The sequence below is a fragment of the Myotis daubentonii genome, chromosome 2 (genome assembly GCF_963259705.1).
Source record: "Myotis daubentonii chromosome 2, mMyoDau2.1, whole genome shotgun sequence".
Lineage (NCBI taxonomy): Eukaryota > Metazoa > Chordata > Mammalia > Chiroptera > Vespertilionidae > Myotis > Myotis daubentonii.
Window position 1 is genome coordinate 193,728,684 of NC_081841.1, and position 16,317 is coordinate 193,745,000.

A 16,317-nucleotide genomic window follows, 5' to 3' on the forward strand; every position below is an offset into this window, starting at 1 on the left:
GTTTAGTAAGACCGCAGAATACACAGTCAATGCATAAAAAGCAATTGTGTTTATGCATAGAAGCAATGACAATAAAAACTGAAAATTTAAAAACAACAACAGTATCTCTCACAAAATTATCTTTTTATGGCTTGTGATTTTAGTATACTACCTGAAAAAAAATCTTTGTCTACTCCATCAAAAACAAAATATATAAGGATAAATAAATAAATGTGTGTGTGTGTGTGTGTGTGCGCATGCAATGTCTGCAAGATGTGTATGCTGAAAACACATTGCAAATGCTGATGAAAGAAATTAAAGAAGGCCCAAGTATATAGAAAGATATGCCATGTTGGAGCATCTGAAGACTGAAATTTTGTTAAGATGTTAATTCTCTGCAAATTAACCCATAGATCAAAGCAATCTCAGTCATTTAGGAAATTAAGTTAATAAAACACCAAAGAAATCAAAACCAAAATGAGATATCACCTCTCACCTGTCAGAATGGCTATCATCAATAAATCAACAAACAACAAGTGTTGGCAGAGATATTGAGGAAAGGAACCCTCGCGCACTGTTGGTGGGAATGCAGATTGGTGCAACCACTATGGAAAACAATGTGGAGGTTCCTCAAAAAATTAAAAATGGAACTGCCTAAATGCCAAATGATTTCACCCAGCTGAATTAATCATGGAGTTGGAATATTTTTAAATTTTTTTTCAATGAAATATGTTGCCCAACTCACCCCTATGTTCAATGCAGCATTATTTACAATAGTCAAGATATGGGAGCAATCCAAGTGTCCATCAGTAGACGAGTGGATAAAAAAGCTGTGGTACATTTACACAATGTAAAAGAGAAGGAAATCTTACCTTTTGATACAGCATGTATGGGCCTAGAGAGTATTATGCTAAGTGAAATAAGCCACTCAGAGAAAAACAAAAACCATATGATTTCACTCATATGGGGAATCTAATGAACAAAATAAACAAAGAAACAAGATAGAAACAGACTCATAAAGAACAGACTGCCAGCTGTCAGAAGGGGGTGGTGAGGGCTGGGTAAAAAGCAGTACAAATTGGTAGTTGCAGAATAGTCACAGGGATGCGGATTGCAGCATGGAGAATAGAGTCAATAATATTGAGATAACTGGGTATGGGGCCAGGAGGGTACTTGAGCAGTGGGGGGACCGCTCTGTAGAGTGCATGGTTTTTCAGCCACTTTGCTGTACATCTGAAACTGGTGCAGAATGGTATGACTATAAACTGTGGTTGAAAAAAAAATTTTTTTTAATAAGCCGATTAAAATATGTAAATGTCAATTCAAAGACCTAGAATAGCAAAAAGAGTTTGGAAAAGAACAAAGTTGGTGGCACTCTCACTGGATACACCCCTCCCTCCTGGACTCGACCCTCAGAGGGGCGCACGTGCAACTGCACCAGGAAAGCCTAAAGGTGAGTGTGGGCTCCTGCTGCTGTGAGGCCAGCGGATCAGACACAGGAGACCGTGAGAAGCGGGTGACACTGTGCTCATTTCCGTGATACAAATTTATACCCTAGAACTTGGCTTCTCATACTGTAACAACATAATTACCAGTCATAACTTTAAATTATTCCTGGAGATTCAGACAGCCGCTTATTTTTACAGCTGTAAAAACGACAGTGAAAACAGCTAAGTCCAATTGCAACTGACACACCATAATTTTAAAGCCACCACGCACGGCTAAACCATGATTTTGCTGGTTATCTTCAAAATTAGCAGGTACCTGAAGAAGAATGATTAATAAAGATCTTATTTTGATTATTTTAAGGGGAAATAACCCCAGAACCAATGTGACCAGGTTCTCTGATTAAAATGTACAAAAATATTTAAAAATGTTTTTTCCTTAGGATTACCACTCAAAAAAGTTTTCATATGCCTCCAAGGATTAATGGATATCCTCCTCATTCTAGTATAATCTGAGCCCATTACTAAGGTCAATTCTCTATCTTCATACTCACTTCCACCTATCATACTGGTGTAACCAATGCAGCCACAGGGTCACTGGGTAAAATGTCAACTTCTAACTGGGCAGCTTAAGATTCTACACTTTGCTCTTCCCTCTCCTGCTCTTTTCCATCCCTCCTTGAACAAACCTTGGCGCACCCAGTAGGTGGTGGATAGAGACAAACCCTCAAGGAGCTCCAGGCCATAGGAAGTACAGTCCAGTGAACACGTGACAAAAAGCAAAAGAAATGCTCCAGGAGGTGAAGCCACGGAGAACACACACATGGAGGGGCAGCTCGCTCAGGTGTCGTCTCTGGCCAACCAGGGTCTCAGATGGGCAGCAGTAGCCAGGTGGGCATAGGGTGGGGAGAAGGGCCAGAGGTGGGCGCCATGCAGAGGGAGCAGTGTGCGCCAAGGCCAGGAGGCAGGGGGCACCAGGAGAGAGACTGGAACAGGGGTGGGCAAACTTTTTGACTCGAGGGCCACAATGGGTTCTTAAACTGGACCGGAGGGCCGGAACAAAAGCATGGATGGAGTGTTTGTGTGAACTAATATAAATTCAAAGTAAACATCATTACATAAAAGTGTACGGTCTTTTTTTTCAATAGTTTTATTCATTTCAAACGGGCCGAATCCAGCCCGCGGGCCGTAGTTTGCCCACGGCTGGACTGGAAGGAATCGGGAGGACCTGGGCCCACATCTGGGATCGAGGAGGACAGGAAGGAGGAAGCCCTCAGCAGGGCAACCACAAAGGGCTTGAACATCTGGCTAAGGGTTTGGGAGTCATCTTGAGGCAAAGGGAGCCCTGCAGGACCTGAGCAGTGGAGTCCTATGGTCAGATCTGAATTCCAGACCCATCACACCAACGGAGATCCCTCAAGACCTGGAAAGTGTGCGCTGTCTGCTTGCAAACCCTTCTTCATCAGTTCCTTCAGCATTAATGATTCCACTGGGAAGCTCCTATCACAGTTCCATATTAAAATGAAGTCAGATGTGAATTATCTGAGTTCCTATGCGATCCATGCCAAGTATTTCCTGAACGAACTCCAGGTGTTTCCACTTAAATCACAGCCGTTTCCAAGAATGTTATCCGTTGAAAATGCAGGCTCTCAGGCCCTCCCCAGACTCATGCATCAGCACCTGCATTTTAACAAGTGTGTGAAGCTCTGAGCTATGCTGCCAGAAACATCACCAGAGGCCTGGATCATTCCGCCATAAGCACCGCTTTATGCTACCACAGCACCAAAGCTGCCTTTAGAGTTTTTGAATTTGAATTTCTTGTTATGTGTCAAGTGGAAGCTCACCACCAAGGGAGGTGTCTTCCCTGGACTGGGAAAGCAGGAGGGTGGGGGCACTCAAGGCGGCTCACACCAGAGAAGGCACAAGCAGAAAGGAGCTTTGGTGGAAGAGGGTGAGTATCCGCTTTCCACGAACAGGGTTTGCAGCAGTAGGCCTCCCTGGCCTTAGGCCCACATCATCCTTGCCTGCAGAGAGCTACCCTCTTAGGGGAAAGTAAATCTACTGCAAGGCCCTGATGTTTATATGTAGACACTTAAAAAGGAAGTGTTCCATAATCACATGGCCCCATTCCAATAAAGAGGAGATGTATGTCAGGGGCTAAGACAGATATAAATGGGGATGGGAAATCCAGGATGACTCCTGGGTTATGGGTTTTCACCAAGTGAATTTTTGGTAGCAGGATATAGATGGAGCTGAAAAATTGTGGACAGTGGTAGTGGGAAAGGGATGGTGGGTCAAGGGACAGGAGGAGGGCTTGAGGATGGAGGATGGCAAGTGATAATGGAGGAGAGAAGATGATTGGTGGATTGTAGGTGATGGGTAGAAGGTGGTGGATAGTGATGGTGGGTGGTGGATGGTGGGTGGTGGTAGAAGGTAGCCAGTATAGATGAGTAGAGAGTGATAGACAGTAATGGTGGATGATGGAAGAGGGTGAATAGTGATGGTGGATGGTGGATGGTGATGGGGGGAGTGGTGGTGGTGATGATAAATGGTAGATAATGGATGGTTATAGATCAGCCATGGGCAAACTACAGCCCGCGGGCCGGATCCGGCCCGTTTGAAATGAATAAAACTAAAAAAAAAGACCGTACCCTTTTATGTAATGATGTTTACTTTGAATTTATATTAGTTCACACAAACACTCCATCCATGCTTTTGTTCCGGCCCTCAGGTCCAGTTTAAGAACCCATTGTGGCCCTCGAGTCAAAAAGTTTGCCCACCCCTGTTATAGATGGTAGCTAATAAGTCACGGATGGAGAGTGGTAGAAGATAGACAAATGATCGATGGCAGGTGGTGGATAATACATGATGGGTAAAGAGTGGTGGACGGTGATGGTGGAAGATAGTACATGATGGGTGAATGGTGATGGTGGATAATGGGTGGTAGTAGATTGTAGATGGTAGGTGATGAGTGAAAGGTGGTGGAATGGTGATGGTGGATGGCAAATGGTAGGTGGTGAGTGGAGAGTCGTACAGGACAGAGGATGAATGATGAATGTTGGATAGTTGGTACATAATGAGAGGAGGATGGAGGATGGTGATAGCAAACTGCAGCTCACTGGAGGGGATGGTAGTAGTGGGTCATGGAAGATGATGTTTTGTTCTGATATGAATAACTCATCCTTCTGCCATCACCACCCCCTTTTCCCACCCACCTTCCACCACCACCATCCCCACGACCACCATCCACCATTTTCCAGCCCCATCTATGTCCCACCACCCACCATCCACCTGGTGTTGTAAATCCATAAACTACCCGCCCCGCATCAGGCTTCACATTCAATCAACTATAGCCTCTAAGTACAGGCAATGAAGCATAATCTGAAATAAGGTCAAGAGTTCAGTAGCGAGAAACTAAGATGGCGGCATAGATAAACACCGGGAAATTGCTGCTTCCCACAACAATTGATAAATGCATCAAAAACACAAGCCGGACTCATCCAGAACTACAGGAGAGCTGGCTGAGTGTAAATTCTACAACTAGAAGGAAAGAAAAGCACACTGAGAGCCAGAGGAGCTGCGGAGGTGGAGTGCAGAGGTACGGGGGCTCGCGCGCGCGCGCGGAAAGGGTCTGGCACCTGAGGACGCGGCTGTCTTTTTGAATCCGGAGGGAGACACAAGCTCCCGACGGCTCTGAAATCCAGCTCCGGGAAGTCTCTGGGGACCCAGGACTCATACGGGGAGAAACTGGTCTCTCTGGCAGCGGGCGAGCTTGAGGGCAGCTTTCCCTCAGAGGTGCTTGCAGCCATTGCCAGGACATTGGGACTCGCGACTCCTTAGGGCGGGGCTGAGGCTCCGTCATAGCTGCTTCCTCCGCCCTTTGATTCCTTGAGACCCCACCCCACCCAGGCTGCGGCAGAGGCTTTTGCATATGAATGCCCCGGCCATTTGCAACCTGTAATTACCTAACTGCAGCCTGGCCAGATAGACCCAGAGCTTCCAAGAGAAGGCCCAAGGCCCCACAGTGGCTTGCATTGCTACACAGCTGAGCATCATCAGGGCACTTCCAAACTCCAGAAAAAGGAAAAGGAATCTGCAGTTCTCTTCGTAGTTCCTGCTGTGTAACCTCAGGCAGAGGCTAAATTAGCACATCCTTAGATCCAAGAGCCACTGTACCCAGTGGTCAGAGGGGGACCATCCAGATCACAACTCCTCAGATCCATAAGGGACACACTCAGGGTGCAGCCTCAGTGAGCACCAAAGCCCCACTGAAGCAAGTCTTGCCCCAGAAGGGTGTCTCCAGCACAGAAGTTCTCCCACTGCAGACACAGCTGATTCTCACTGCCAATTGGCCTGGAGGTCAATTCCTCCCAGTGAGCCTACAACAACCAAGGCATAGCTACAACAAGACTGTGCACAAAGCCCATAAGGGGGTGCACCAAGAGTGTCCACCTCAGGTAACTGGGGAGGCTGAGCCACTGGGCCCTACAGGACACCTAGCACACAAAGCCATTCTATCAACACAGGGAAGCAGCCAAAATGCGGAGACAAAGAAACAGGTCACAAATGGCAGAAACGGAGGAAAGCAAATGACTGGATATAGAGTTCAAGGCCACGTTTATAAGGTTTTTCAAGAATTTTATGGAAACCACCGATAAATTTAATGAGTCCCTCAATAAGTATAGTGAGACCATGGAGGACATGAAAAAGGACCAACTAGAAATTAAGCATACACTGACTGAAATAAAGAATAATTTACAGAGATCCAACAGCAGACAAGAGGATCCCAAGAGTCAAGTCAAAGATTTGAAATACAAAGAAACAAAAAATACCCAACTGAAAAAGAAAAAAGAAAAGAGATTCCAAAAATATGAAGATAGTGTAAGGAGCCTCTGGGACAACTTCAAGCGTACCAACATCAGAATTATAGGGGTACCAGAAGAAGAGAGAGGGCAAGATATTGAAAACCTATTTGAAGAAATAATGACAGAAAACTTCCCCTACCTGGTGAAAGAAATAGACTTACAAGTCCAGGAAGCGCAGAGAACCCCAAACAAAAGGAATCCAAAGAGGACCACGCCAAGACACATCATAATTAAAATGCCAAGAGCAAAAGACAAAGAGAGAATCTTAAAAGCAGCAAGAGAAAGACAGTCAGTTACCTACAAGGGAGTACCCATACGACTGTCAGCTGATTTCTCAACAGAAACCATGCAGGCCAGAAGAGAGTGGCAAGAAATATTCAAAGTGATGAATAGCAAGAACCTGCAACCAAGATTACTTTATCCAGCAAAGCTATCATTCAGAATAGAAGGTCAGATAAAGAGCTTCACGGATAAGAAAAAGCTAAAGGAGTTCATCACCACCAAACCAGCATTATATGAAATGCTGAAAGGTATTCTTTAAGAAGAGGAAGAAGAAAAAGGAACTCTTACCATTTGCCACAGCATGGATGGAACTGGAGAGCGGATAAATACCACATGATCTCACTCATTTGTGGAATATAATGAACAACATAAACTGATGAACAAGGACTGATCCAGAGACGGAGAGGCATTGATTGGACTGTCGGGCCTTGGAGGGAAGGTAGGTGAGGGGAGGGGTAAGGGGGAAAGATCAACCAAAGAACTTTTATGCAAGCATATAGGCCTAACCAATGGACACGGACAACGGGGGTGGGGGGAGTGAGGGCATGAGCGGGGGCGGGTAGAGGGTAACGTGGGGACAAGGACACATATGTAATATCTTAATCAATAAAAATATATTTTAAAAAAAAAAAGAGTTCAGTAGCACAGACTTGGGAACCTGGCTGCCAAGGTCTGAACATCACCCAAAAGCCGTGTGACTTGTCTGTACCAGTTTCCTCATCTGAAAATGCACCTACTTCACAGAGTTATGAATATTAAATGAGTCAATATTTGTAAAGCACCTAGAACAATACCTGCACATAGTAAGTGCTAAGTATTTTTTATATACATGATTAGAACAGATATGCACCAGATACTTCACTTTACATCTCTCCTCCTTTCCTACAATATGAATTCCTGCCAGACAGTTCCAGAATAAACAGGCAGCACTTACCATTCTTCCAGAGTGAGAGTATGAAAGGTGGAAGAACTGACAACAAAAGTGCAGCTCACTGACACACCAGATGGCTCATTAATGTTGGATAGTTGGGTTTAACTTCTTAGGGTCAGACACTCTTCTCTATCTACATGTATGCAACACATTTTTAGTATAAGCAAGAGTTCACTTAAGTCTCAACACATGAATGCTTGATAAAGCTTTCATAAAGTTTTATTATTCAACTAAGCCACCCTAGCCTAAATAAAGCAAGCATCAACACGTCCTGCTTCTGTGTAAAGGCTCCCCACTGCCCCACCTGTTTCTTTGCTAAGCCCTAAGTCTGTACTGCCTTGGACGCCTTATTTGCCCAACTTTAATAGACCAAGTAAGAGGCGTTGTGAAGGCTCATGGAGATGACTCAGGGTGGGAAATAAGCCACGCGCATGGACTAAAGGAGAAATTCACATGTGGACCAAGATCCTAAAAAGGAAAACAGGGTGAAGAAGAGAAGGAAATGATGGGGCATGAGATTGGAAAGGGAGGAGAGGGAGGGGATATGGGTGGGTGTGGGGGAGGGGAGGGAGAGGAGGGGGTACTAAGGCACATCCCCTCTCTGCCGGTCATGGAACGACTGGAGAGCAGAGCAGCAGGGTGTGTGCCACTTTCTCCAGCCCCGCATCTGCTGTAGACCCCGCAGATCTGGCGATTCTGGCAGAGAAGGTGACTGCTGCTTTCCCTTCCTCTAGTCCAGCGGTTCTCAACCTGTGCATCGCGACCCCTTTGGCGGTCGAACGACCCTTTCACAGGGGTCACCTAAATACATCCTGCATATCAGATATTTACATTACGATTCATAACAGTAGCAAAATTACAGTGATGAAGTAGCAACGAAAATAATTTTATGGTTGGGTCACAACATGAGGAACTGTATTAAAGGGTCGAGGCAGGAAGGTTGAGAACCACTGCTCTAGTCAGTCCAGATCACTTAGGTTTAGAAACACTGTCACACTTGCGCATCGTCAGAGTCCCAGAGAAAGCATACATCTAAATGCTATCCAAATGCTTGATTAAAATATAAAAGGTTCAGATTGAATTCTGGGAAGCCACCTCTCTCACATCAGGCAGGATGAATTACATTCAGAGTGAGAGGTAGTTCTGGGGATAGGCAGCACCCACTGACGAGTCTTTAGGGAGGGAGATGACTTCATGGGATGACTAAGCAGGTGTAGACACCTTTCTCCTCCCCAGTCTCAGCCAACACTGGTACTCACTTCTCTACAATATGACAGGAAATATCTGACTTGTTGGCTCACCACCCGTTAGCTGTGCATCTTCAGACAAGTAAGTGTCTTATCTCCTCTGAGCCTCAGTTTCTTCTTGATATAGCAAATAGAGGGGATAGCTACTTCCTGGGGTTAATACAAAGGATAAATGGCATGCTTTTATACCTGGCATATAGAAGCATTCAGCACATGTTAGTTTCCTTCTAACTGTAAATGTCATCCTGGGGAACTCAATAAAACTGTGGAATTCTAGGTTCAGCCTATCTGGATTCACCAGCATGAGTGGGAGCCTGGGTACCTGGATTTTAACATACTCCCCAGTAGCAAAGGAGAAGCATGCTGCTTGTGGGACTAGTCAGATTTCAGAAAACTGAGATATATTTTAAAAGTTTCTAGTGTTAAGAGGGTAGAGGCCTGCACAGGGGCACAAGTGGGGTGAATGCACACGTGTGTTTATGTTGAGATGGCTAGAAAGGCCATTGAGAAGCTAAGCCCAGAGCACAATTTGGTTAGATTATGAAAGGTCTTGACTGCATGCTGGGGAGTGTGGACTTCCTTCTCCAGGCCAAATCAGGCAGTGTGGCCTCAAACCTGGCAATATTTTAAAAAATAAATCAGGCTCTAAAATGGAAGCATGAACCTCCAGAAAAGGGTTTCTTCAGATGGGAAACTATCTATAAAACATTGAATTTCTAAAATGGAATAAATGGAATGCATTGAGGTATTTTCAAAAGTTGTCCATTCTTTTCACAAATGTTTAGTGACTGCCTCCTAAGCCGAAGCCAGATGCTGGGGACAGACACGATGGAGTCACTTCTGGGCCCTGGCCATGTTTTGAGCTTTTTCGTAAGTACAGTGGGATATCAGTGGTCAGCTCTAACTGGGAGGAGATGCTCACAGTCCATCCGAAGAAAAGGCCGTGGAATGAAGGGAGGAGCGTCTTATCTTCTCGTGGGGCAAACTCTGAGGCCATGCAGGCTACAGTTCAAGCAGGCGAAAGGTCGGTGTAGGGAAAGCATGTCAAACTCGCGGCCCGCGAGCTGCATACCTCGTTTATTTGGACCGTGTTAGCCTTTGAGTTTGACATGCTTGGTGTAGCATGATGTGGTGGCACCTGCAGGAACTGAGCTCCAAGTCTTGGCAGGGCAGCTAGGAGGGTGAGGAAGCAGCAGATACAGGGTTTACTCAGCAATGAGGAACCTTTGGTGGCCACTCTGAGTTCAGCATGATCCATCCGAGATGCTTTGAGACACCACAGGGATCCTGCAGGGCAGCTGGACCCACAGGCTGAGAACTAAGGAGGCAGCAGCAGGCTGGGAGTAAAAGCCAGAGGGGGTGAGGCCAGAGGCTGAGCAAGAGCTGCGTGGAAGGCGGCCAACTGTCCTGCGTGCTGCTGGGAGGCTGCTGCGGCGTGGATGAAACATCCCTACTGGCTATGTGGGTGACCTGCTCAAGAGGTCTGGGCAGTGAGTAGGAACCATTTGGAACCCCAAGCCTGATCCAGAGGAAAGGTGATCAACTGTCTGCGTGACTCAAGTGCATTTCAAATGCCAAGTGCTCTACCCAAGAGCCTCTCTTCCAAGAAAGGCCAAGGCCACCACACGGACGTTACATGGTGCTTGGATTCCAGCAACTACAGTCGTGCTCATGTTTGGCTTCTCGATTCTATTTTTGGGGCCACAGTAAACATGAATAGGAACACAGGTGCACTACTGAACTCGGGAAGCTTCTATGCTATTCCACACCTGTCCTCCACATTCAGGTTGGGCCTCAATCTCCCTAGGAGTCCCCCACTGAAATGGTAGTGCCTCTGAGCACACCCTAATACCTCCGAGAGCACCCTAATGCCGCTAATAACCCACATTCCTGAGATCTCCCCAATGGTTCTGAGCATACCCCGATATCTCTCAGAACATCCCCCAATACTGAGAGCACCCTAATACCTCTGAAAACACTCCAGTACCTCTGAGAGGAACTCAATACCTCTGCGAGCCCCCATATGTCTAAGGACACCACAATACTTCTGAAAATACCCCAATACCTCTGAAAGCGCCCCAATGCCTCTGTGAAGGTCCCCAATACCTATAAGATCACCCCAATGCATCTGAGAACATCCAATACCTGAGAGAGCCCCAAAATGTCTGAGAATACCCCAATAGCTCTAAGAGCACCCCAGTGCTTCTGAGAGCACCCAATACCAACTGACAGCCTATGGAGGGTATTAGAGTCAGGAACAGAGGTGGCCTGGGGGTGGGGGGAGGGGTTCTCCTCTGCACACAGTCCCCTGGAGGAGCCCTCGGGAGTCATTTGAAGAAGGTTGGAGGTTGCTGTATCCTCATCTTAAAGGACAGCTCCCAAGGCTTTGCTGGCGTGTGCTGGTCTCTCCCATGCGATCTTATGCCGTGAAATCCCTCCACAGGCTGCCAGGCTGGGACTCAGCGACCTGTCCCAGCCCTGGGGGATGCCACAGCCAGGCTAGGAGGCTGCCCAGGCCGCTTCCTGCCACTGTGAACACAACCAGGAAGGCCAGGCTGAAAACGCCACACGCCTCTGCTGTCTCAGACAGGATGCCTGGAAGAGACATCCACTTACACCAGAATGCGACACCCACTGAAGTACCTACCTATGATGGAGTCCCTCCGGAAAACGTCTCTATCGAAGATGTAAAATGACAGGTGACGAAAACTCCGAGGGATCTCACAGTAGAAGTCTTCTCCATAGAAGGGGCTGGACAAAGAAACAGAACGAGCGCCGTTAGATTCTGTGAGGTGATGGCTTCATCCTCAGTCGTGGTGTGGGCGTCGTGGTGGGGGCGCAGACCAAGCACCGACCTGGGGCACACACGTGCACTCATTTTTAAGCACCACGAACACGCCATTCCGCATTTTGCTTGTAAGACATGAAACTGCAATTTCTTAACTGGGATATAAATGAACTTAAGAGTGAACAGGCTGTAAAAATCTTCAAAGATGTGGCCCCAGCACTGAAGGCATGTCAAGTTAAATCGGCGTTTTTCAACCTTTTTCCTCTTGTGGCCCAAGTAAACTAATTACTAAAATTCTACGGAACACCAAAATATATAGTTTTTGCTGATTTGACAAAAAAAAAATAGGTATAATTTTGATTCATTCATACCAGACAGCTATTGTTGTGTTGACTGTTATCACTTTTTAATTTGACAACATAAGGAAAAAGAGGTCAGTGCCCTGACTAACAGTCAGGTATTGCATGTTTTAAAAATTCCTGTGGCACCCTGGTTGAAAATCGCTGCGTCAAATGAATGAATCGCTGTGCTGGTTTGGCGACAGCTCAGGGAAACCAGAGAGCTCGACACAGATTGTGGCATTAACAAAACTATGTCTATTGTGTGTGTCCAGCTTTAGCACAAACGCTCCTGGGCTGCATCTTGAGGGTATGGGGTGGCAGGTGGCAGGCCTCACCCAGCGTTCAGATGGTACAGAGTGCTCCCCTTTCTCCAGGAGTCGGGGTTAAATTCCGACCAGGCCACCATCCACACCTCTCATCGGGGAGGGGAGCCTTACCCACCACAGCCAACTGTCCACACAGACCCTGAGGCTCATTCACCCACAGGTGGAGACTCAAAATAAACTAAAAATTCTAATTGAAGGGCCGGAACCCCTGGGCTGTCCTAGCCAGGCGCGGGCAGAGGTTAGCAGACACTGGTTCATGGAAGTCACGGTGAATGTGCACAGAACACGGCCCCCGCCATACCTGCATCCACCGGATAGGAAATGGAACAGTTACTTCAGCACACACACCTACAACTACCTTGGAATCTGGCATGATTCCACTTTTATGCATGCTCATGGCTAAGGTCCAGCATAGGAAACCGATTAGGTCAAGTACAAACTAAAACAGTGTGCTTCATTTTGTTAGGAGAAAGAGGGATGTAGGCTGCTGACCAAGTACGAAAAGAGAGATGGAAAGACTTCATACCATGAGTGTCTCCTAGTGAAAGTTTATTGTGAGTGACACAGACATGACAATAGGAAAGAAAGGGAGGGAGTGGGGAATCAGTTCCCAACTAAGAGAGCTCCAGGGCTGTATTTTCTCAAGTTCAGCACCTCTGAAATCAGAATGTATCCTACAATCAATGTCAGAAAAAACTGTTTCATAGACTAATTAGCATTGTTTTTGTTAGTGTACATAAAATGATGGTACATCCCATAACTGACAAATGTCACAGCTTCCATAAAATACAGAATTTTTGACAGCATGACACGTCATTGCTTGAAGGTCACGAGCACAAAGAGCTGGAGCCTTGAGGAGCTCCAGGGTCATTTCAGGGAGAAGTGGGAGAAACAAATAAGCCACCACAGAAGTAAGGCATGATGGGAAAGTGAAACCTGGTTCAGAAGGGATGGGGCGCAGAGTGCAGGAGAGGAAAGCAGTAGGCAAGGAGGGAGAAGGACAAGTCTGGGATCCTGAATGGGCCCACAGCAGGCACTGCCCATGCCTGGACCCAAACACATTAAGCCAGGGCAAGAGAGTCAGTGAGGAGGAAAGGCTGAGAGAGGCAAGGAAACCAGCAGGTCTGACAGCCCTTGTCAGAAACCCAGAAACCAACCAGTGTGCCAATCCTTCCGGCTAGAAAGACAAAGGACCCACGTCGGCCAGCACATGCTTGAGAAAGAAGAGCAAAGGTGGAGGACTCACAGTTCCAGGTTTCAAAATTTACTGCAAAATGATAGTAATCAAAACAGTGTAGTCCTGGCCCAGGGACAGACAGATCCCTACCTCACACCATACAAAGAAAATTAACTTGAAGTAATCACAAAGGGCTAAAACAGTAACAACTATAACTATACAGAAATAAATCTTTGTAACCTAGAGGAAGGTATAACATTTTTAGATATGACATCAAAACAATTTCTAAGAGAAAAAATATCAGTAAGCCAAACTTCATCAAAATTAAAAATATTGTGCTTTAAAATACACTATTATGAAACTTCAAAGAAAGATTAGGAGAAAATCTTTGCCAATCATGTATTTGATATAAAACTTGTATCCAGAATACATTAAAAAAAACTTTTACAGCACAATAAGAAGCAGGTAAGTAGTTCAATTGCAAAACGGGCAAAAGATTTGAACAGATATATCACCAAAGAAGACAAATGATCCACAAGCATATAAAAAAATTTTAACATCATTAGCCATCAGGGAAATGCAAATTAATTGACAAAATACCACTTCCCACCCACTAGGATGGTGATAATAAAAAAGATGGCAACAAGTATTAGGAAGGATGTGGAGAAATTGGAACCCTCTTACATTGCCGGTGGAAATGCAAACTAGTGCAGCCACTTCGGGAAACAGTTTGGCAGGATATTAAAAAGTTAAACACAGAGTGATGACAGGGCCCGGCAATTCCTCTCCTAGCAATACCCACGAGAAATGGAAATGTGTCTATACAAAAACTTATACATGAATGTTCACAGCAGCATTATTCACAACAGCCAAAAGGTGGAAACAACCTGAATGTCAACAAGTGACAAATGGAAAAACAAAATCTGGTAAATCCATACAATAGATTCTTGTTTGGTGATAAAAAAGGAACAAAGTGCTGATAAATGCTACCACAGGAAATCTCAGAAGTATGCTAAGTGAAAGAATACAGATGCAAATAAAAAAAATCCACCCCCCCTTTTTAATATTCCATTTATAAGAAATGTCCAGAAAAAGCAGATGTGTACAAAGTAGGTCAGTGAATGCGGGAGGCTGGAGGTGGGAGGGAGGTAACTGCAATGGGCTCTTCTTGAGTGTTCTAAAATGGATATAGTGATGAAAACACACCCTGTAAATTTACTGAAAATTGCTCAATTTTACACTTTAAAATTTTCTACAGCCCTGGCCAGGTGGTTCACTTGATTGGAGCACTATCCAGTGTACCAGAGGGTTGTGGGTTTGATTCAGTCAAGGCATGTGTGTGGGTGTTGGGGCAGGGGAGTACCAATTGATATCTCTCTCTCTCTCTCTCTCTCTCTCTCTCTCTCTCTCTCTCTCTCTCTCTCCCCTCTCTCAAATCAATATCCTCAGGTGAGAATTAAAAAAATTTTTTTTAAATTCCTATAGCATGAAGAGGACTCTTTATAGCCCTTTCCCTAGCGCCTCTCCTCCTTACAGCTCACCCTCAGAAGGGAAGCCAAAATAATTCCTGCATTCTGGGCACTGGGCCTGCCTCCTGGGAGCCTGTGCCCAGTGGGTTGGCCAGCTTCACCTGGGCACCCATGACATCCCAGGTCCTGTTCTGAACCCCAACAGGTAGCAAATAGAGTTGACCCTTGAAGAACACGGGTTTTAAAATTCATGGACAAGTGGAGCCCGAGAGTTCGTTGTTCAAGGGTCAACTGTATTTAGCCCTCACAAGGTGGGGAAACTGAGGCACTGGGCAGGTTAGCTAGTGTATGTTTACAAGCAAAGAAATAGTGTGCGTTTCTGAATCCCACTGTGTCCAGGTCCTAATCCCCAGGGCCTGTGAATATGTTACCTCACATGGTAAATGGGACTTTGTAGATGGGATTTAGTTAAGGATCCTGAGTTTGGAAGTCATCCTGGATTATCCAGGTGGGCCCAGTGGATCTCAGGATCCTCAGAAGAGGGCAGAAGAGGGGTCAGAGCCAGAGAAGGGCACACGATGATGGAAGCAGAGGCTGTGTTGAAGCAGGGCCTCGAGACAGGGCTGGATAAGCCAGAAGATATATTCTGCCCTGGGCCTTCAGAAGGCACCTGCCCAGCCGACACTGATTGTAGTGATTTTGGTGTTTTATTCTCCTGGGGCATCACACAGCAGCTCGCTAGGGATGAGGATCCGGGGCATCTGGCAGACAGATGCTCTCCCGACAAAGTGGAGCATGGACAATGCTCTGCGCGGACCTTCAGACCTAGGCTGACACACGGATTGACTGCTGCTACACCAAGGGCACTAGAAGGGAGAGAAGGGAGAAAGGTGACAGCCATGCCCTTCCCTGTCCCCCGTCACCCCCAGGAGGGAGCTGTGGGACCAAGGCGGGCAGACCAGGCAACACCCACCTCTTCTCACTCAGACCCATACCTTCATGACAATACAACTTTCATTTGTATTTAACTGATTTCATCATTTTTTAAACTTTGTCCAGAGACTAGGTGGTTTACTTAGAAAACCATGTCTTCGTAATGAAAACAAAATCTTCAGAGGGAGATTTCAAGTGCTTAAATTGTTCTGAGTATTTCAGAGAAGTAGCCGTCTAAACACAAGAACTATCCTTCCATCTTTCAATGAAAGCAGATGCCTAAGACTTCCATCAAGTGAAGGTCCATAGTTTAACAAATGCTCTTTCAGAAACCCCACCTAAGCATATTCTCCCCAGTGGACTTTTTGCCTCAATGAGCCTTCCTGTGACTCGTCGTCTGCATTTGTGAGTCTCTGTCTGCTGTCAACAGACTCTACAGGAGTGTGATGAACTGGGTTAACTTTCAGTTCCGCAACCCACTCCTCCTGTTAGTGCCAGCTCTCTTAGTTCCCACTTATTCGACCTGTGACTAGA

At 46.0% G+C, this 16,317-nt stretch overlaps 1 protein-coding gene across 1 annotated transcript in view; it reads right to left on the reverse strand.

The window, feature by feature from the left end:
• The window catches only part of RASA3 (RAS p21 protein activator 3), a 119,274-nt gene that overhangs the window by 48,654 nt on the left and 54,303 nt on the right, over nt 1-16,317 (reverse strand). Inside the window, exon 3 of the mRNA XM_059685205.1 lies at nt 11,397-11,500. Coding sequence (XP_059541188.1) covers nt 11,397-11,500 — 104 coding nt within the window. The remainder of the gene's footprint in view (nt 1-11,396; nt 11,501-16,317) is intronic.